Genomic DNA, 19,871 nt, shown 5'->3' on the forward strand with positions numbered 1-19,871 from the left:
CCAGTAGCCTGGGCATCCCAAAGAAGAGGGGGATGTTGCTAAATGGATGGGAGAAGCCCACACCCACTGGTTAGGGTCACACACCCTAGCTAGGTCTCCAGCAACCAGAGCTGCCTTCAGCGTCCTGGGATGTGCTGGAGGGAGATCCAGATCCAGTCCGGTGGGAGGCAGGGAGACCGGACCGTGTGTGTGATGTGGCCTGGCAGAGAGGCGGGGATCCTGGTGGACCGACTGGAGTCTTGTGCGGTGAGGCTATCCCTGTGTGTCCCGCAGAAATCCGCAGGCGTCTGTCGGAGCTGGCCGTCAGCAACTCTTCCACCACGTACATCGAGCAGCTGCTGCTGGAGCTGAAGGCCCAGGAGGGGAAGAACCAGCTGGTGCTGGATGCTCTGAAAGACCAGATTGGGCTCATGCAGGCTGCAGCCTCGAGGTGAGGACCCAGCAACCCCCCAGCCTAGTGTGGGGGCAGCATGGCGCTGCTGTGGAGCTGGCGGAGTCCCCCACCACGCCCTGCTCTTTGGTCTCTTGATCCCCGGGCCTGGCAGGAGGTGTGTGTCTCACTTCCCGGTGGAAGGAAGAGCTTGTGCTGCTACCACGTGGATGGGCAGGAGTTCGCTGGAAGGAGGATACCACTTCAGAAGGGACCCAGCTGGGGTGACCAGACAGCAAATGTGAAAAATCGGGACAGGGGGTGGGGGGCAATAGGAGCCTATATAAGAAAAAGGCCCCACATTGGAACGTCCCTATAAAATCAGGACATCTGGTCACCCTAGACCCAGCCTGGGGAGAGGCTGGGAGGGGAGTGGGGCTGATGCTGTGATCTGTCAGCACAGTCTGGCACACAGACCCCCTGGGAGCTGACCGGACCCCAGGATGCTCCACAGAGTTAAACAGTGCAGGAGACGGGACGGTCACAAGTCGAACTCAGTTCCAGAGAGCAGGCGCACGGAGCTCCGGGGCCCAGGCTCCAGACTTAGATGCTGATGGTGGGTGCCCGGATCCCTGGACGCTCCCTGCGCCCTGAGCTGCCTGAAGAGCTGTGTGAGGTGTCGGTCTGAGCCCGGCTGTGGAGTTAGGGGCTCTCCATGGTGAATGAGGGGAGCTCTCAGGCACAAGGCTGAAAGCAGAAGAGGAGGGGGGCCTCACCCTCCAGCTGGGATCTGAAAATACACGGAGAGGGACACACGGGGGCTGCTCCAGCCAGTGGAAGCTGTGGAGGAGATGGCCTTGGGCCTGCGTGTGAAGGGACAGGTGCCAACTGAGGTCAAAGCTAATGATAATACAGACGGGGAGGGAGGTGTCTCTCGGCCATGCTGGCTTCCTCTCTCCTGTCCGCCAAAGACTCCGAGATAATCCCAGGGACCTTTGGGCTCCACCGTGTTTCCTGTCTCAGGGCAGCTCCTGCCGTAGGTTTGATTTAGGAGATGAAGCACAGGGGCCAGAGGGGAAATGCTGATGGGGAGCGGCAACCCAGGTAGATCTCACTCCCCGCCCTGCTTTGGTTCCATTTTCAGAAGCAGGCTGGAGCCAGACAGCCGTACCAACGCAGCCGAGGCCGCGGGGAAGGCAGGCGGGAAGGTCTCCATCAGTCTCATCCCGTTCCCTCCGGCTGCTGGGCCCCTCTCCTCGGAAATAAGGTGCGCAGAAGCCCCTCTGCCAGCGGCTCCACCGAAGCAGCGGGGGCCCAGGCCGACACTGCACTTCTGTAACTGGGGAGACCCTGGTGCAGTTAAATGGGGCCGCTCCTGCTGTGGATCTCAGGATGGAGAGATGGAAATGGCCTTCTAGGTCCCGTCTAGCCCGGCATCTTGGGGCCAGGCCGGATTGGCCCTTAGACCCTCCAGCTTAGCAGCTCTCCACTAGGACTGTGTTGGGCCTGGGGTGGGGGTGCACATGAGGTTCAGTCACCCCTGGCTGAGAGAGGCTCCCTCAGACGTAGGCTGCCAGGGGCCTGACTCCATTCTGCTTCCCCTCAGAGCCCTGCACCTGGCCTACCTGCAGGGCGGAGGGAGCAACCCTGCCGTTCTGGCACAGATGTACGACCTGCAGGTGGAGGCCACGGCGCTGGAGGGGGCGGCCGGGAAGCAGGAACACAAGGAGCGGAAGAAAAGTAAGTCCCTCCTGCCCCTCCTCCAGGGACCCCTGGGGGTGGGGCTTGTTCCAGGTGTCTGGGAGCCTGGGATTAGCACACTCAGGTGCAGCATTAACGTCACTGTGCACCAGAACAGCTGCAAAGCACTAACCTCAGAGGCCCCCACACTCCTACCCGGCATGCAAGCCAAGGACATGGGTCTGAGTTCGAGTCCTCCCAGCTGGCGCCTGGCAGTGGAAGGTGCAAGTCCCTCCCTGCCCCCGGCACAGCTCTTCCCGTGTGTAACTGTGAGTGTCCCCGCTTGCTGTGATCGCAGAACACCGGGGCCTGGACGCAGAGCTGCTGGCGGTGGAGCTGGAGAATCAGCGGCTGGAGGACGAGCTCTTTAAGCTGAAGATGCAGAGGGATAAGAGGAGGGCAGATGACGGTGAGCAGGGCATGTCCAGCCTCTCTCCGCAGCATGGAGCACGTGGCCCAGAGGGATCCCTGAGAGCGCCTGAATGGGGCCGGCTGTTGGTGGCCTCACAGCGGCTGCAATGCAGGGGGGTGTGGGGTACCTTTGCCAGAGTGCAGCAGTCACCTCCGTGATACTGTGGCCAAGAGCTGCCAGGTCACGCCGCATCTCCGCCTCCATCCAGAGGCCGCAGCAGGCTGCACAGCTACAGTGACCTAGTTCAGCTCCGTTTCCAGGACCGTGCCAATCCCAGGGTGTCCTGGAAACGTGCTGCCCTTTCCCCTGGGCTGTCAGCCAGCCCTCTGCACCGTTCTGACACCGGCCCGGGCTTGGCCCGGTGTGGTCTGTGTCCCCCTCCCTTGGCGGCTGCGGGTGTATAGGTAAATACACTAGCCATCACTTCCGAACGTGACACCAACCTGCCCCTTGCCAGGGGCCCAGGGTTCAGCACCCGGCTGAGAGAGGGTGTTCTGGTCGCCGCTGCTACATTCCTTGTGTGGTGCCGGCGTTGATGCTTTGATACCACAGCGCGCTGGGGGAGGGGGCTGTCAATAGTGCATCCTGGGATGCATGTGGTGTCCTCTGCAGACACCACACAGGGAAAGAACCTACTACTGCTGCTAGTTATTGGTGTCACTCCCTCAGCTCTAGTGGTGGAGGCCTGTGCTTTGGTGCTGAAGGTCGGAGGGTCAGTCCTTGCCAAAGACCCATGGTGGGGGGTCATTAAATAAGCTATGGTAATTACTGCACACAGCTCTTGCTGGCGGGAGCTATATAGGGCAGTGCAGATGTTTTCCAGTTACACGTCTCATAAAACACCAACCAAGAGCTAACTTAATCAACAGCAGCCCTGGCGCGGGAGCTGCTGGCCCGATGGCCCTGTCCAATGCCAGGCGAGGGAGGTGATATTGGTTGCGGAGGGCGCTGTGCTCTCCTGTCTCCTGCCCATCGCCCCTGATGCCATGACAGGGCGCCAGCTTGTGGGCCGCTCACGACCATGACAGTGAAGGGACCAGCGGGCATCTGCAGTAGGGCCAGTGCCTGGCTGGGATGGGTGTCCCTGCGCATACGTTATTGTTTATCTTTCCCTATCCCTGCCGCCCCAGTCACTGTGACAGGGTCTCACCGGGTGCGAGGACGTGAAGGGTCAGTGATATCCCCGTAGGTCCCTTTCCTTGCACCCCCCTGCTCAGTTTCGAACATCGCCCTGTCCTTGAGTGGAGAGAACTGAGGGGAGGAAGGACTTGCTGGCCAGAGAGTTGCTGTCTCCTCGGTCAAGGAAAGGCGGATGCCAACAGATGAGCTTTGAGTTGTGCTCCTGACCTCCTGCAGCTGGGAGCTCTGCCCCAAGAACTCCTTGCGCCCAGCTTTGTGAGCGTGCTCCTGGGTGCCATGCCTGCTGGGGTAGCGGTACCCTGGGGGCAGGGTGGGGAGAGCAGGAATCCATCAGAGCGCAGCCCAGTGAAGATGAATGGGGAGCCAGCGCAGGGAGCGGGCCATCTGGGCTGCCTGCTCCCCTCCCTCCCTTTCCCTGTGGCCCAGGACCCATTATGGTGCCCTGCGTTCAGGCTGCACGGCTGCTTGGCGGTGCGCCTCCCCTCTGCTTTTTGGCTCCCTTCCCCCAGGCGCTCTGGACAAAGAGCTGGCGGAGCAGCAGCGGGCGCACACCATGGAGACGGCTCAGCTGCACGCCGAGATCGGGATGCTGAGACTTGGAGCAGAGAGGACGCAGCCCCGACGGGCTGGGAGGAGGTCGCCACCCATGCTCCCGCCGCCAGTGGCCCCGCCCCTGCCTCTGCCAGGCCTGCGTGAGCTCCCCTTCGTGGTGAGAGTCCTTCCCCTGGGGATGGGAGGCGGGGCCCACAAGGTCTCCTATTGCCTTGGGCGCTGACTTTTAATGTCTCCAGGAGGCACTTATGGGGCTGAAATAATCCAGGATCTGGTCCCCTCCTGGTGTTCCAGTTCCTGACTAAAGAAAAGCTCGTGTGCAGACCAGCTCCCAGGTTGTTTCTGCTTTGGCTTCCTGAAGACCATAACCTCCCAGCCACGTCCAGGTGTACCGGGTCTTCTGTGACAGGTTTCAGAGTGGCAGCCCTGTTAGTCTGTGTCAGCAAAAAGAACTAGGAGGACTTGTGGCACCTTAGAGATGAACAAATATATTTGAGCATAAGCTTTAACGTAAAACTATTTCCCCATGCTTATTTTCCCCTCTACTGTTACTCACACCTTCTTGTCAGCTGTTGGAAATGGGCCATCCTGATTATCGCTACAAAAGGTTTTTTTTCTCTCCTGCTGGTAATAGCTCACCTTACCTGATCACTCTCCTTATAGTAGATATGGCAACACCCATTGTTTCATGTTCTCTGTGTGTGTGTGTGTCTGTCTGTGTGTGTGTGTGTATATATCTTCCAACTGTATTTTCCACTGCGTGCATCTGATGAAGTGGGTTTTAGCCCACGAAAGCTTATGCTCAAATAAATTTGTTAGTCTCTGAGGTGCCACAATTCCTCCTTTTCTTTTTGTGGGTCTTCTGTGTGGCTCCCAAGTGCCCAGACCCCAGCATGTGCTAATAGTTCCCACGGTGCTTTGAGTGCCCTCTAATGGTAGCTGTAATTACAGTCCTGCTCACTGTAGGAAATACTGCCTGGACAGCATGATCCAAAATCCCTTGCAGAACGCTGGGTGTGACTGTGCATTCAGAGCACCTGGTGGATGGTTAGCTGTGGACCCCCAGGTGTCTGTCTGTGGTGACCCTGACAGCTACCCCCGAACCCCACGTGTGCACAGCATGCCACTTGTCTCCAGGTCTCCACATGGCAGGTTAACATCTGCATGGCCAGAAATGTGACACTGTCATTGTCCCACCCACCCTGCCTGCTCCCTGCGCATCCCTGACCCAAAGACATTTTCTCCTGCTGCCAGCCCCGCAGAGCCAGTGCAGCGGCAGCAAAGCGAGCTGGGTTCCCCTGTCCCTTGGGCTGCATCGCCGTGTCCAGCCACCACGTTTCAACGAGCGAGTCTTTGCTGCTGGGCGCCCAGGTGCAATGGTGATGGGCGCTGTATGAGCACATCGGTCAGATGGAGACAGACGATGCTGGAGCAAGAGAGACTCCAGCTTCTTTTTCAGGGTCAGGTGGGGTTTGTGGCAACGAGGGGGTTAGGAAAAGCATCTTTTGATTTGTAACGCTGAGCTGATTGGCTCTGGAATTGTACAGAGGGCTGGGAACTGAGAGTCCTAGTTCCACGTGTCATTTTTGTGACTGTGGCCTCAAGTCAGCACTTAATCGTGAGCTCTTAATGTTCAGCAGGTGAGTAGTCCTGCTGACTGCCCGCTACGTGAGTGCTGAAGTGCTTTGCTGAATCGGGGCCCAGAGCGGTACCATCCGAGAGAGAAACCTGCTGCAATGTAGAGGTGCTTTGTCAAAGCAGCCCCAGACTGGGCTGTGGGAGACCGTGCAATCGCCTCCCGCTAGATCACGTACTTAACCGTCTTTCCTTCTCTGACCCCGAGTCGCCCTGCGGCAGGGCTGGGGCTCTGTGGGCAGCAGGTGAGGTCTAGCAGTCACGGCCCGGTGTCTGGCTGAACGGCTGCTCCGCGCTGTTGATTGTGATGCATGGGGGCCAGTCTGGAAGCTCTTCATGCTATTTCTGCCTGTTGCAGGAGCGAATGGGGCCTCAGACCCATCTCAGCAGACACTTGCTGGACCCTCCGGACGCCCTGGGACCTGCTCCGTATGACCCAGCGTACGTGTCTTGTCATTGGCCAGCCACCCCTATGTCCCATAATCCTTTGCTGCAGTTCCCACTCTGCTTTGTAGGAGGTGTCCTGGGAACGGGCCATCATGAACTGCCCTAGGGGGTTGAGAACATGTTAACCAGCTTGCTTCAGCCGGAGAAAGGCAACAGGGCACGAGAGAGCTGGTTCGTGTCTCCCCAGCAAGAACTGTTAACGACCCCCGTTGGAAAACTGCAGCTGCTGCTCTCCAACTCTGGCCTTAGCCCAGCTGTGGGGAGCCAGGCATCAAATGCTTCCTCTGTGTAGTAGGGTCATTGGAACAAGCTCTCTTCAAAGGCTGCTGCTGGCAAATGACCCACACTAGCAGGGGGAGCTTCCACCAGATACCCAGGAGCTTTTCACTGCAGTTAACATCTGCCTTCAGGAGTGTGGCCTAGTAGCTAGGGCGCTGCTCTGTGCCTCAGTTTCCCCATCTGTTGATGCTTGTGCAGTGCAGAAGGTTCTCATCACCTGTCTCTCTGCCTCCTCTCCCTCCCTCACAGGGCTGGCTTTGTGATATTCTACGACTTCCTGCTGGGCTTGGACCCTACCTTCTTCCAGGTTTGCCTAGTGGCCGGGCTTTACCGTAACGGGCAGGAGATGGGCAAGCCAACCCCTCTCCCTGTCGCTTACTGCCAAATGGGCCAGTCCCCACCGTATGTAGTAGACGGGCAGAGAGGCAACCATGCAATCCTATCAACTAAACAGCCGGTCCCAAGGTGAGCTGTGTTGGCAAACGGCTGCCACCTTCTTCCTCCATGTATGGAACAAATTTAACCCTCTTCTTCCTGCCCTGCTACCCCAGATGTCTCTTTAACGGGTGGTTGGGAACAGCTGGACAAGGAACACTTTCCCTCTATGGACAGCACTGCAAAATCAGCTGGGTGTCATTTGCTTTCCCTTCCCTTGAGGCATCTGGTGTTGGTCACTGTTGGAAAAAGCACCCCAGACTGGATGGGCCAGTGGTTTGATCTGCTACAGCAGATTCTATGTTCTTTTGTACAGCATTGCACAGCGGGCTACAGGAGGGGTGCCCGAGCTTCGTCCCACGGGGCACTGCTGCCCTGATGCTGGGCTAGGTTAGCATTCCTAGGCAGAGCTGCTAGAATGCCTTTGCTGACCTGGGGCGGAGAGAGGGGGGCTCAGTCCCTGTTTGAGAGCCCCCGCCATGTGTGAAGTGAGCTGATTAATGCTGTTCGAGATGTTGCGGACAACTTCCATTACCCAGAAACCGTTCCCCCTGCTTGGTAAATGTGTGTGGCACTTTAAGAACCAGTCCCTGCCCCAGAGAGCTTATGCTCTGAACCAGGCAATGCACAGAGAGCAGCTCCTCAAAGGGAGGCTGCGGAGTGGCTGCGGTGAGGAGGAGAGATCTACCCGCTTCTGTGACACCTCCGTCCATAACTTGGCTTCCCTCGTCCGTGTCTTCCAGAGTCCGGCCCTCAACCTCCATCGCTCTGGTGATGGAGCTGCAGGCCTCTGGGGGCTTCGACGCCTACGGGCAGGAGATCCAGCGCCTGGCCTCCCGGGGATGGGCCAAAATCAACCTTTTTGACCAGCTCCTCCAGCTGATCAGCGGGCGATGGAAGATTCCGGTCCGGTTGCTTCCGGTGCAGCCGGGCCTCACAACAGAGCAGCTGAACGGGATCCCTCAGGTGAGCAGAGTCAAGGCTTCCTGACATCCAGGACACCGGCCCTTCCCCCTCTTTGGGTCGTTCCCTCCTCGTTCTGGGGTGAGGCTCTCCTGTTGTTACCTTCAAGGTCAGTTAGCTATTCGCTTAAAGCTTCAGCAAAATCCCGCCAGCCCTTACCGGGCTCAGCAAGTGTGGAAAAAACAAACACTAGCCCTGTTTTTAAGACCGGGCTAGAGCAAAACATGGTGGACACTGAAATGCAGAACAGCCTGGCTACTCCAGGCCTTGCATTGCCCAAAGCCGAGTGATAATACCTCTCCAGTCCCAGACCCGCCCTCCTGAGACCTGACCTCTGGCTCCTCCCACAGGCTGGCAAGACGGAGCTTTACCTTCGGGTGGTGAATGCGAGAGACGCCGACGTGCAGTCGATGGCCGAGATCGATCCTGGCAACGCCTCCATGTACCAGTACCCTCCCACGGTGAGCGGGGGCCCTTGTGCGTTTGATGCCAGCACTGGCCTGTACAGCACCCTGCTTAGCCTGGAGCGGGAAGCTAACTCATGCCCTGAGGGCTCGTCTCCTCCGACTGGGGTCCTGTGACGTGTACTAGGCGCTCTGGTCACAGGGTTTGTTGCCGGCCTGCAATGGCGAGTTTTCCCCCGGGATTTCGTTACCCTAGCTCTGCCCGCGCGCTGAGAGGCACTCGGCACGGACTCCACCCTGTGTCCATGTGCCTCGGGCTCGCTCTCGGGCAGGTGTCGGAGGGTAGACTCGGCGCAAAGCCTCCTGCTGTTTGAGGCCCAGCGAGGCGCTCTGTCTCCCGGCAGGGTCTTTCTGCTCAGCTCCTGCTTTTCGATCCAGGGCTCGGAGATTCAACCCTGGCTGCCCAGTGAGTCCTCTAACGGCATCACGTCACCCAGGAAGCTTTCTCCCCTCCTGTCTGTGCGACGGCTCCAATAGAGAGTTATTTCTGTAGCAGGAGCGGGCCCTCCATCCTGGCAGCTTTCTGTAATTAATGTGCTTTCTTCTCTTGATTACAGGTGTCCCGTCACACAGCACCCCCTGCAGGCAGCCTTCCAACCCAACACCCTTTCCACCCTGCCCCCACCAGCCTGTACCTTTCTGCTCCTCCTTACACTGGCTTTGTTGACCCGCCTCCTATTCAGGAGCCACCCGTCCAGCACAAAACTAGTCAAAGGTGAGAAAGGGGATGTTCCAGCCCTTCCCCCCCATTCCAGGAGTAGCCCTCCGGGAATGGGATTTCCCTTCCCCTAACCCTGAGTCAGAGAAATGCTCAAAACGTAGTATTAAAAAGGGATGAAAAGACACATAAACATAGCCCAAGAAGCGTGCGTGCGTGTGTGTGTGTAAATGCGCATATGTGGGTTTGTATAATACATGGCACTACGGGGTGGTGAATAGGTTTTATCAGCACTCCTTTGGGGTGTCTGCATTACTCAGAGGTGGCAGGCTCATCGGTCAGTTATGGGACCAACCCAAACAAGTTTTAGTAATAGAAATGAGTATTTGTATTACAGTAAGGTACACAGGCCCCAGGCAATCGGAGCCCTGTTTTCCTAGGTGCTGTACAGATGTATCCAGAGTGAGTTCCTTGGCCAGAGAGCTTAGAAACCAAATAGAGACGGACAAAGGGCAGGAGGTGCGGGCCCATGGCATGCTTCTCTAGGTTCTGTGCATGCCTCGTGTCGCAGAAAAACAGTTTTAGGAATTGTAATGGGACTATTTCTTGTATCCCTCTACTTAAAAAGTCACGCGTCACAGAGGGTACGTCTACGCAGCAAAAAAGACCCCTTGGTAGCAAAAGCCCAGGTCAGCTGACTTGAGCTTGCACTGTGGACCTAAAGATAACCGTGCAGATGTTTGGGCTGGGGCTGGAGCCCAGGCTCTGGAACCCAGGTAGGAGGAAGGATCTTGGAGTCCGGGGTCCAGCCTGAGCCCAAATGTCTACACTGCTATTTTTAGCCCTGAGGCGTGAGCTCGGGTCAGTTGACCTGATCTCTGAGCGCCTTTGCTGTGTAGACGTGCCCTTAGCTACCTCAGGCAGGGGGTATTTTTGGGTGGAAGGAGAGAGGCATTTCTACATATGAGGCAGGAGAAGGAAACGTTTCTCTGATGGGCTGGTTTTGTAAATGTGAGAGGAAGTGCTGGGGAGGGGGTAGAGTGCAGGTGAAGGGGGCGAAAGGGAGGGAATGTTAGAAACTTTTCAGCCAGCATTTCGCGGGGGGGACTACTTTTTGTATCCTTCTGCCTGTAACATGGAGAATCTTCGTACCCATGAGTCTCTCTGTATTTGCAGGGTAATGAGTGTAATTTTTTAGGGTTCACAGCTCAATCCAGCTGCCATTGAAGTCAGTTAGAGTTTTGCCTTTGAATGCAGTGGCAGGAGGTTCTGGGCCTTTGGACTGTGTGTTCTGTGAATGGTTTGAATATGTCCTTTTTTGGGGTCACACTATGAGGGTTTTGGTGTTTTTTTTCTTTAAAGACCTTTAAATCCAGGTGCCCAATTTTTCAGCCATTTGCACGTGTAAATGATAGAGGCTAAAACCCAGCACTCATGACTGCAGGCAAAACACCCACGGCTGGAAACTTTGCTTGAGTACACACTGCGGGTCCGGCCCAGATTCTGTGCTCCGACAGGGTTAGCACATGGCATGATGGGCACGTTCTGTAATTTGCAGGTGCAAATGACTGTCTAGGTTTATTTGGTCCTGTCTCAGGGCAGGGGGCTGTACTAGATGTCCTCTCAGGGTCCCTTCCAGCCCTGCATTTCTGTGATTCTATGACCATGCATACCAAGCAGTGCTTGCAAATGCATGACGCCTGGCCTGGGGCAGCCATGCTTAAAGAAGGAGCTGTAGATTCATTACCAGCTTGCAAATGCTGCAAACCAGGTTTTTATCCCAAGTTCAGGCTGCTTTCGCGTTCTGAGCAGTCAACATCAGCTGCAAGATCCTCTGCTGGTGTTATTGAGCAATCTGCATAGCTCCTGGCTCTACACATCCGGGCATTTTCCTCTGGTGGGGTGGAGCCTTCCCCCACCCACACTTTGGAATTTGCTCCCCTCGCTTGCTCTGACAGTGCTCAGGTTCATTGGCCTTCCCAGCACGTGGCGAAGCCCCAGAGCTTTCTCCTGGGGATAGCAGAGCTGAAGGTAGGGGCTTGTGGGGTCACTTGGACATTAGGTTAAGGGAGACCCTACCCATTGGCTGTGTGCATAGATTTTCCATGTGGGCCTCCAGGCATGTTCTGACAGGCGTGTGAATAATATCAGTAACGAGGGGTCCCGGGTCTGTGGGATCCCAGCCTGGGGAGAGTCCAGCTCCTCTTTCTCACCTTTGGTGGTTTTGGCCCTGGCTGTCACTGCTTAACAAAAGCTGTTTCTGATTCTCCGGGGTGTGTCTCTGTCTGACGCTGACGTGCTAATTTCTCCTCCCTGGGCTCTCTGCTCGGGGTGACCCTGTCCCTGATTTCAGGGTTCCCGTACTGCAAGCATCCCTGCCTTTGCCGCATGCCTTCTCCCAGGTCATCTTTGTAGCTTAGCAGCTAGTGCCCTGTCCTTCCATGCGCACATGGGCTGAGTCTCATTAGCTGCCCTGGTCCTTCCCACCGACATTGGCGGGGGCAGCCCTTTCCCGGCTCCGTAAGGAACCTCCCGGTTACCCTTCTGTCCTGCCTGGGATGGAAGGGGCTGTATAAATAGTCACCACGTGACGAAGCCGGAAACGTGGCCGGTGCTAATTCAATGAGCCCCTCATCCTACAGAGCAGCCTGCGTGTCCCTCGTTCCGAGTCTGCCCTGCAGCGCTGGCCCTCAGCAGGCCGAGGGGTTGGTGCCATCCCGATGGGCCTGGCCATGCCCTGCCAGCAGCAGGTCCCTGGCTTTCTCTTTAATGTCCCTGCGCCACCTACGAGCTGCTGACCCAGGGAGGGAAGCACAGGACAGAGCGCCAGGTGCCCTAACACCAGCACACTCCCTTGCGGCCCCTGCGTATCCTGTACACTGTACTGCAGCCAGCTCGGCCGCTCTCTTCTTCCCATCCCCCTTTCCTACCCCTCTCTTCCCCCCACTTCCGGGTCCTGGGAGGACCCCAGAAGCTCGGGGATCACAGACTACTCCAAGGCCCTTGCAGGTAAAGACTGTCGGATTGTCTGGTTCTCCCCGTTGGCTGCCTGTCTTTCTTCGCACTGCGGGTGCGGGGGCAGTAACGGGCCGCGCTGTAGCAGGGTCATTCTGTGGGGCTGCTGCTGCTCAGAGCTCAGCCCCATGCAAAGCCTGCCCCTGTAGTTCGACAGGTGACACGGGGTGCCCCCCAGGTACAGCCCTGGAGGGGATGACGAGGAGTCTGGCTGCTGGCCGCCCCTTCCCCTGGTTTGGTGTTTGCAGAACCCAGGTCGCACAGCTGCAGGCCACAAGGCCGGCGTCTCTCGCACTGGCCTGTGCTGGTCCCGTTTGGGTAAGGGGAGGCGGCCCAGAGCATAGGGCCAAGGGAGAATGGCCACCCGAGCTCTCCAGGCCCTGAAGTGAGACAGGGAAGGGGGCTGGGGCCTTTCACCACTGGGTCTCTACTCCATCTGTGCCCTCCTGGCTTTTGGCGGGGCTTCCCCAAGCCCCGCTGCTGAGCCAGCCCTGCCCTTCCGAGGCTGCTGCAGGGCCCAGCAGTCAGTAATCGGGCCGAACCCTTCCAGGCATGGCGGAGCAGCCCTTCGGGGCGGGAAGTTGACGGAGGCCCAGGAACGCAGGACACAGCCCCAGCAGGGAGAGCCCAGGAATGATGACGCGGGGAAGAGGTTGGGGTTCATCATAGACCGGGTGAAAGGCGCCCCACTGGGAGACGGGCTCCTCAGGCTGACCGGCTATCACCAGAAAACAGGGCAGGTAGGGCTCACCTCTGCATCTGAACATGGTCACTGCCAGGGTGAATGCACCAGCTGCCAGATCCCCAACCCCCTGGAGCAGCTGGTGAAGGACTCCCACCAGGAGCCGACGCTGTTGTACATGGGGAAACGGTGAGTCTGAATGAATCGACTGCACCCCCCAGCCCCTGGGCCGGGGTTAGAGAGGAAGGTGCTGAAGAGAGGGATTATTTCCACATCAGGTGGGGCCGTTCAGGGGCACCCTGCGCTTTGCTAGCTGTAGGCCTTTTGAAGAGGGCAGACTGGCCCATTTGCCACCATAGGGCATAGAGGGGACAGCAGTTCCACCCCCACAAGAACCAGAACCCTGGTCCGTTGGGCTCCAGCCCCATTTCATCCCTGCTCTGGTCCCTCCACCATTCAGATGGGAGCAGATCACTTGTAGGGAGCTATTGCTTAATCGATCCCTGTTGCTGCTCTGCAATGAAAACCTGCTCCGTAGTCTGGTGTATCAGGACTTGACGTCTTCCCCCTGTTAATAGGTTTGTGCATCTGTGTGTCTGTCTGTCCAGGTGATCAGCACCAGGAACTCCGGGATGACCTGCTGCACGACCCCCGTGAGATCCAGCATTAAACTCGGCTACTTCATATTCGGGGAGCAGGAGGTAGCGTAACAGAACTTTGGGGTGTTGCTGAAGGGGGGGTCCCCAAAGTGAGGATTTCACAGGGTTGCCCTGAGTCCTTGGCCACAGAGAGAGCAGGGGACCCGTGGTCCAGATGGGTCCAAGCCGCTGAGTCCAGAATCAGTGACACAAGTTAAAAGGACCCCCCCGGGGAGAGTTGGGTACAGCTCTGTTTGCCTTCCCTGGCCGCAGCAGTCAGCCCCAGCGTGTGGGGTGTCTGGGAGTCTGAGTTCTGTCTGGGCTGCACAGGGGCAGCCCGTTATACGGGACAGCACCTGGTGGGTGTAGCCAGCAAAAGGAAACGTTTGCATATTGATCGCTGCCCCAGCCTGCTCACAATACACCCATAATTCCCCATGCCCAGTACCCATAGTGCACCTGTCTGACCCATTGATCACAGAACACCCACAGTCCCCTAATGCGTAACCCCGCCAGACTACTGCCAATTTTGCCCTACTCTTCCGTTGCATAGTCCATCCTGCTCATAAACCACAGGCTGCTTGTCGTCTCCCCTTAATGCCCCGTAGCACACCGCATGATCCCTGACGCAGGGTGCAGAGAGACCCAGCCGTGTGCACTGGAGTTACTCCCTCTAATGACGAACCAAAAATAAGGCACCTGATCCTGAAGCCTGGTTCCTGCAGCAGGTCGGGGTGTCTTTGCAACAGGGGGACAGATGTCTGCTTCCTCTGCCCAGGAGCCCATTCCTTCTGGGTGGCACCCACACAGTGGGCCCTGGCATGTGGAACACCCTTCTCCCCAGCCCCCAAGGGCAGCTTTGGGTGCGATGCTAAACCATGGCGCGGGGACGTTTGTGACCCTGCGTTTGAGTCGCTGTGCCATGGAGGCCGGGACATCGCATTGCCCTTTGCTAGGCCCAGCAGGGCACAAGCAGGAAGGTGGCAGCTCCCTCTCTTTGAGGGGTGAGGGCCACGCCGAGCCCAGTGCGCCCTTGGGACGTTTCAGTGAGCGGGGTGGCGGGTGGGGGGCAGAGCCTTCCCGGGTAGCCTGCAGAAGGGAGCGTTCTGAGAGCCTTGCTGGGGCTGGCGAGAAGCTGGCCCAGGAGACGCACTTCCCCTGGGAAGGCTGGAGAACGCCAGCTCCTGGGTGAGGAGCCGGGGCAGGGCAGTGGCTATGGAGGAGACGTGGCTCTGTGGTTAAGACCCCAGTCTGGGGCTCAGGAGCTCTGGGTTCGATTCACGCCTCTGCCATGGACTCCCTGCATGACCCTGGGCCAGACCCTTCGTCTCTCTGTGTGTCAGGAGCCCTGCTGTACAATGGCAGGAACAGCCCTGCCCTGCCTCACAGGGGCATGAGGGGAAGTCCGTTAGTGATTGTGGGGCACGCGGACACAGCTGTGTAAGCATCTACGCTAGACAGGCACAGACTCCTGGCCCGCTCGAGGGAGGTTTCTGTAAACGCAGCCCCTCTCTCTCCCCCAGGTGACTTTCCTGGACCTGCTGCCGAAGGAGGACATGATCCTGATTGTCCGCTTTTACCACTGGCCCAGTGGAGGGGTGGCCACCACCCCGTGGGACCAGGGTTCGGGTGGGCAGCAGCGGCCGCTGGGAACTGACGCGTGGTTGGCAGCCTGGGGTGTCCTCAGACTGACCAAGCCTGTTGGCTCCGGTAAGCCGTCCGTGCATCTGGCGTCCCAGCCAGCCTGAGGCTTGGGGGCTCCGTTCCCAGCGAGACAGAGTGAAGTTAGTTTCTTTACGTCTTGTCCTTGCAGATGTGGCGAGGAAAGGGGGCCTAGGAGCAGTGACCTGGAACACGGGGCCCCATGATTTGACCCTGTACCATGGCCCTGTGCCTCCTGCCCATGCGCTGTCAGTCCTGGTAAGTCTGTTCCCAGCGCTGGGCCAACAGAAGCAGACATGATGGCCCTGGGCTTAACCCCATCGAGTGTAATAATGGGACAAACAAGGCAGGCGGTTGAGGGCCCGATCCTGCTGGCCTCCTTCTGGCAAAACTCTCATGGACTTGCCTGAGTAAGGACTGCATGAGCAGGCCCTTTGTGAACAGTGGCTGTCTATGGGGGATATATAAAGTGATTCCCTATGGGACCTTCATGGACAATGCACATTCTGCACCAGCAGCTGGTTACTGCAATGGGAGAGCACAGCAGGTGCGTGGAGGCTTTCCCCTGGCACGAAAATGGTCCCTCCTTGATTCCCTGATTTTTTTTTTTTTTCATTATGTTGTTGATCCAAATCCAGGCTTCTTGAGCAGGCTGTTCTAAAGCGCCGTTAAGTAATGCCTTTCTCCAGTTCTCCATTCCATCCCGTTCAGGGCTGAAATTTGCCAGGGTTGAAGTTTCCAGGTTGTTCCCTGGTAGCTGTTGGGGAGCAAACACTGTGGCATGGAAACAAATCTAGGAATGTCTTTTTTGGCTCCAGGCCTAGGCAATGCTGCGCCCAACTCCTCTGAGAGCATCAGCACAGAGATGTCGCAATGCCTTGGGTTGGCATTTTGGAGGGTTAGTTAAGCAGTGATTTGAGAGAACAGGAACAGTGTTGGGAATACGGCCTGGAAGTTCATTTCTTTATGATGTCCTGGATTTCTGTCTCCAGCACTGGTTGAACCCCATAAGCTCCCCACAGTGGATTCCATCACCCCCCGCCCTCGTTGCGGGCCAGTTACAGTGTAACCCGGATGAGGGAAAGCTCATGGTCTGACTGGCTGGGCCTGAGTCTGTGCAAACGTAGGAAGGTTTGTGCCGTGCTCTGATGGCGAGAGGAGGGATGTTTTGCCCTGGTGCCGCGGGGACGCGTCGGGCTCAGGACCTGGCTCGGCGGGTTTGTGGGAGGAGCTAGCGGAAGCGTGGCTATAGGGCTCCTGTTAAATAGAAGGCAGGACCAGCCTGTGCCGCGGCCCAGCCAGGGCTGTGATGAAGGGACATCCTGATCCCCTTGCTCAGCACCAGCTCAGACCCCACCTCCCAGGGCCAGCCAGCACTGCACCCTGACTGATGTCCGTACCCCCCACCTTGTCTCCGTGGGCGCGGCATGGTGCCCACTTCAGCCTGAGGAGCGGCAGCCCCAGGGCTTCCCGCCGTACGGCAGTGCCAGCGGGAGGCTGCACGTGTTCAGCGACAAGAAGCCGGACCAGCCTTTCCCACCCGAGTCGCCGGTCACTCTCAGCCAGCCGCGGGACTGGCCCTGGGTGAGTACCCCAGGTCCTGGGATCTCCAAGCAAAGCAGGAGGGCTGGGTCTCACCTGCCCACAGAGGGGTTCAGGGCAGGGCCAGGCCTGAGAGGCAGGCAAAGAGCCTTGCCCTTGGCATGATTGCTGGAGAGGTACCCTCGCGTTAGACGGCGCTCTCCTGACCTGCTCTGAGACTCCCACGCCGCACCCCCCGTCTGCTGAGCCGGGAGAGATCACTGGGGCCTCAGCAAGTAGCAACCAACCAGCAGCCTTCAGCCCACTGGCTTCTGATATGCCTCTGGGCTTGGGCTTCCCTGTTTTCCCAAGGGTTGGCTCTGAGTGAGAGGCGCTTTCAGCCCCAAATCAGCAACCCCCATGGCACACAGCAGGGGTAGGAGACGCACTGAGAATAGAGCATTCAGGAGTGGGCCCTAATAATAGGGAAACATGCTGCCCTGCTTGGATCTGCGTTGGAGCCGGCATGCTCAGCCCTGGGCGGGGCGTCCTTCTGGACTGACTCCTCTGGGGGTCCCCTCAGTTCAGCCCAGGGAAGGAGTGAAGTGGGCTGCGCGTCCCCCTTTCCCGGGTGGACCAGCGCAGCCTTTACTACAGTGCCCCCTGAGGCTGCCCCGGGTTTCACTTTGTGTTGCACCCACGCACGGGAGATGTGGGGCTTGTTAGGTTCACCGGGCTCGGAGCATCCCCACCTGTCCTCACAGAACCATAGAGCCAGAAGGGTCATCTCCTCTAACCCCCTGCCGAGATTCAGGATCTTGTAATCGGCCGTGACGGCCCCATCTCAGCCCCTGCCCGAAGAACGGGACCCACCTCCACGCCCGAGCTGGCTGCCGACGCTTCTCTGCAATAAGATCTGGTGCTGTCTTTGCAGGCGGCGTTCATCCATCACACCAGGGAGACACCCGCCTCGGAGCCCTTCATCGCCACGGACGGCTTCGACCTATACATCGACGGGGCCCGGTTCCTGCCCGATGCCGTCACCATCACTAGGGTCACTGGCCGGATCTTTGACAGCAGCTACAACCAGTAAGGAGGAGCGATTCACGGGCTGTCACCAGGCGGGCGGGGCTTCCTCTTCTCTCTCAATATGTCATCTAGAGCTGTTGGGTCCAGCAGGGCAATGACAAGCCATGTGCTCTGGATCAGAACCAGGGCCTGGGGCGGTGCAGGCAGGCCAGGAATGGTAATGAAAATGTGTGTACCTTAGTGCACATGCAGATCCACATTTACCTCTGCTCTGTGTAGCATGAGGGTCTCATACCTTCATCACTGTGAATTATTGACATTACAAGTGCTGGGTCATGAGGTGGAGACTTCTGGGGACCCCATGGGGCATGCCAGCCCAGCTCCGCCATGCACACCTGCGTTTGCACACAGACACGCTGCTCCCACTCCGCTGAGCAGGTGCAGGGTGGCTTGTCTAACCGGTGCGAGATGGGTCTCAGTCCTGAATACACAAGGGTTGAAGGGGTCCTAGTGCAGCACGTCAAGACCCTCTGGCCTGAGCTTGGAGAACAGTGGAACGGCCCCAAACTTCTCTCCTCGGAGACACTGATCTTTGGTTTATGTTCTCTCTCCCAACTTTTCCTTTCAGAATCGGGCCAGACATTTCCACGGGCCTTGATTTGAGCAGCCATATCTTCGAGCCACTCTACAACTATAGCGTGCAGATCCGGGATCCAGCAGTGCCGCCCTCCGCTGCACTCTTGCTAAAGGTTTGTGCAGCAGCCAGGCAGATGACAGACACGGAGATGGCGAGCCACGTGGAGACCCCGCCCGTGGGGGGGAGATGGCGAGCTGAGGCTGCGTGGGGCGGGAGAGGGGAGACGCTCTGAGAGGGGAGCTGCTCTTCCCCTGCAAGTGACGGGACCATACTGAGTTTGTGAGGTGTTAAGTGCAAGGTGCTGGCTCAGCTGTGTCCAGGTGCAGGGTCTCCCCTGGGGGGCTCTGACTTGATGCTGAGCTGCCTTTGATTCTTACAGCTCTACTCCCTGGATCGGTTCAGTTTCAAGCTCGTCCTGATTGGCTGGGCAGCTCTCAATCTCTTTGTGGAATCTGGGACGCAGAGAGCCCCTGGGGCAGATTCCCAGGGGATCCAGGTGAGCCCCCCCACGCTTTGGGGACAGGGCAGTGGGATCTGGTAAGCCCCTCTGCGCTCTGGGGCAGGGCAGGGTGGGGAGATCCAGGCAACTATCCCACAGTCTGTGGTGGGGGGGATCTGGGCGAGCTCCCCCATGCTCTGGGGCAGAGCAGGACGGGGAGATCTGGGCAAGTATCCCACACTCTGTGGTGGGGAGTTACAGGCAAGCTCCCCCATGCTCTGGGGTGGGGCGAGACCTGGTGGGGGAGATCTGGGCAAGCTCCCCCCGTGCTCTGGGGTGGGGCGAGGTGGGGGGGTATCCGGGTGAGCTCCCCCGTCCTCTGGGGCGGGGCGACGTGGGGCGGGGAGGGGGGTTCGGGGCGAGCTGGATTGTTGCTGAAACCAGGAACCCGGTGACCTCGGCTGGCCAGGCCAGGGGCTGGAGATCAGCTGTAGGCTTGGAACACGCTTAGGAGGAAGTGCACTTTGCTAGTCCATGCCCTGCAGGGTCTGCCCAGGAAAGTGATGGGGGCAGCCGTGGGTCCCTCCCGCTCCGGAGGGGGAAGCTGTGGCTAGCAGGGAGTGTGAATCAAGTGACCTGCAGCTTTTGCTTTGGTTAGGTCTCTCTGAACGAGGGTGCCCACCAGCTTCGCGTGTACCACAGTGGCCCTGCCACGGACCAGCCGTTCTCTGTCGGCGCTCTCACCTCCGCAGGACGGTAACCCCCCGGCTCCCGGCCGGCTCACACCCTTCTTCTCTGCGTCTCGGCTCTGTAACGGCCCCCGCCGTGCTGTGGATTGTGCAGGCTCTGACCCCGTGCCTCTCCTCCCCCCACAGGTACGTCCCATGTGCCAGCCTGCTCGTCAGGCTGCTCAGAGCCCCCGCGGACTCCAGCCACCAAACCCTGAGGAGAAGCCTGATTCCCCAAGCAGACTGGGTCAGATTCGGCCTCTTCCAGCCCAGGCCTGACTATTCAGACGGGGTCTATGATTCAGGCTCGGTCGTGCCCACCACTGGAGAGAGGTGCCTCTACAGCGCCATGGGAAACAGGTGAGCAGGTGCTGGGGGCCTGAGAGGAAGGAGCTTTTCTTATTTGGGCTTAATCGTGTGGGTGA

At 58.4% G+C, this 19,871-nt stretch overlaps 1 protein-coding gene across 4 annotated transcripts in view; it reads left to right on the top strand.

Annotated features, from left to right (window-relative positions):
- The window catches only part of CCDC17 (coiled-coil domain containing 17), a 45,314-nt gene that overhangs the window by 7,008 nt on the left and 18,435 nt on the right, over positions 1–19,871 (top strand). For all 4 annotated transcript variants that reach the window (XM_043521607.1, XM_043521606.1, XM_043521609.1 and 1 more), the window contains exons 6-25: positions 274–430; positions 1,515–1,637; positions 1,977–2,110; positions 2,409–2,519; positions 4,172–4,371; positions 6,208–6,290; positions 6,825–7,040; positions 7,754–7,976; positions 8,324–8,434; positions 8,995–9,152; positions 12,661–12,850; positions 13,401–13,493; positions 14,954–15,140; positions 15,244–15,350; positions 16,536–16,676; positions 17,548–17,702; positions 18,271–18,391; positions 18,659–18,775; positions 19,377–19,474; positions 19,594–19,806. In XM_043521607.1, coding sequence (XP_043377542.1) covers positions 274–430; positions 1,515–1,637; positions 1,977–2,110; positions 2,409–2,519; positions 4,172–4,371; positions 6,208–6,290; positions 6,825–7,040; positions 7,754–7,976; positions 8,324–8,434; positions 8,995–9,152; positions 12,661–12,850; positions 13,401–13,493; positions 14,954–15,140; positions 15,244–15,350; positions 16,536–16,676; positions 17,548–17,702; positions 18,271–18,391; positions 18,659–18,775; positions 19,377–19,474; positions 19,594–19,806 — 2,938 coding nt within the window. The remainder of the gene's footprint in view (positions 1–273; positions 431–1,514; positions 1,638–1,976; positions 2,111–2,408; positions 2,520–4,171; positions 4,372–6,207; positions 6,291–6,824; positions 7,041–7,753; positions 7,977–8,323; positions 8,435–8,994; positions 9,153–12,660; positions 12,851–13,400; positions 13,494–14,953; positions 15,141–15,243; positions 15,351–16,535; positions 16,677–17,547; positions 17,703–18,270; positions 18,392–18,658; positions 18,776–19,376; positions 19,475–19,593; positions 19,807–19,871) is intronic.

This window comes from Chelonia mydas, chromosome 8, assembly GCF_015237465.2.
Source record: "Chelonia mydas isolate rCheMyd1 chromosome 8, rCheMyd1.pri.v2, whole genome shotgun sequence".
Taxonomy (NCBI): domain Eukaryota; kingdom Metazoa; phylum Chordata; order Testudines; family Cheloniidae; genus Chelonia; species Chelonia mydas.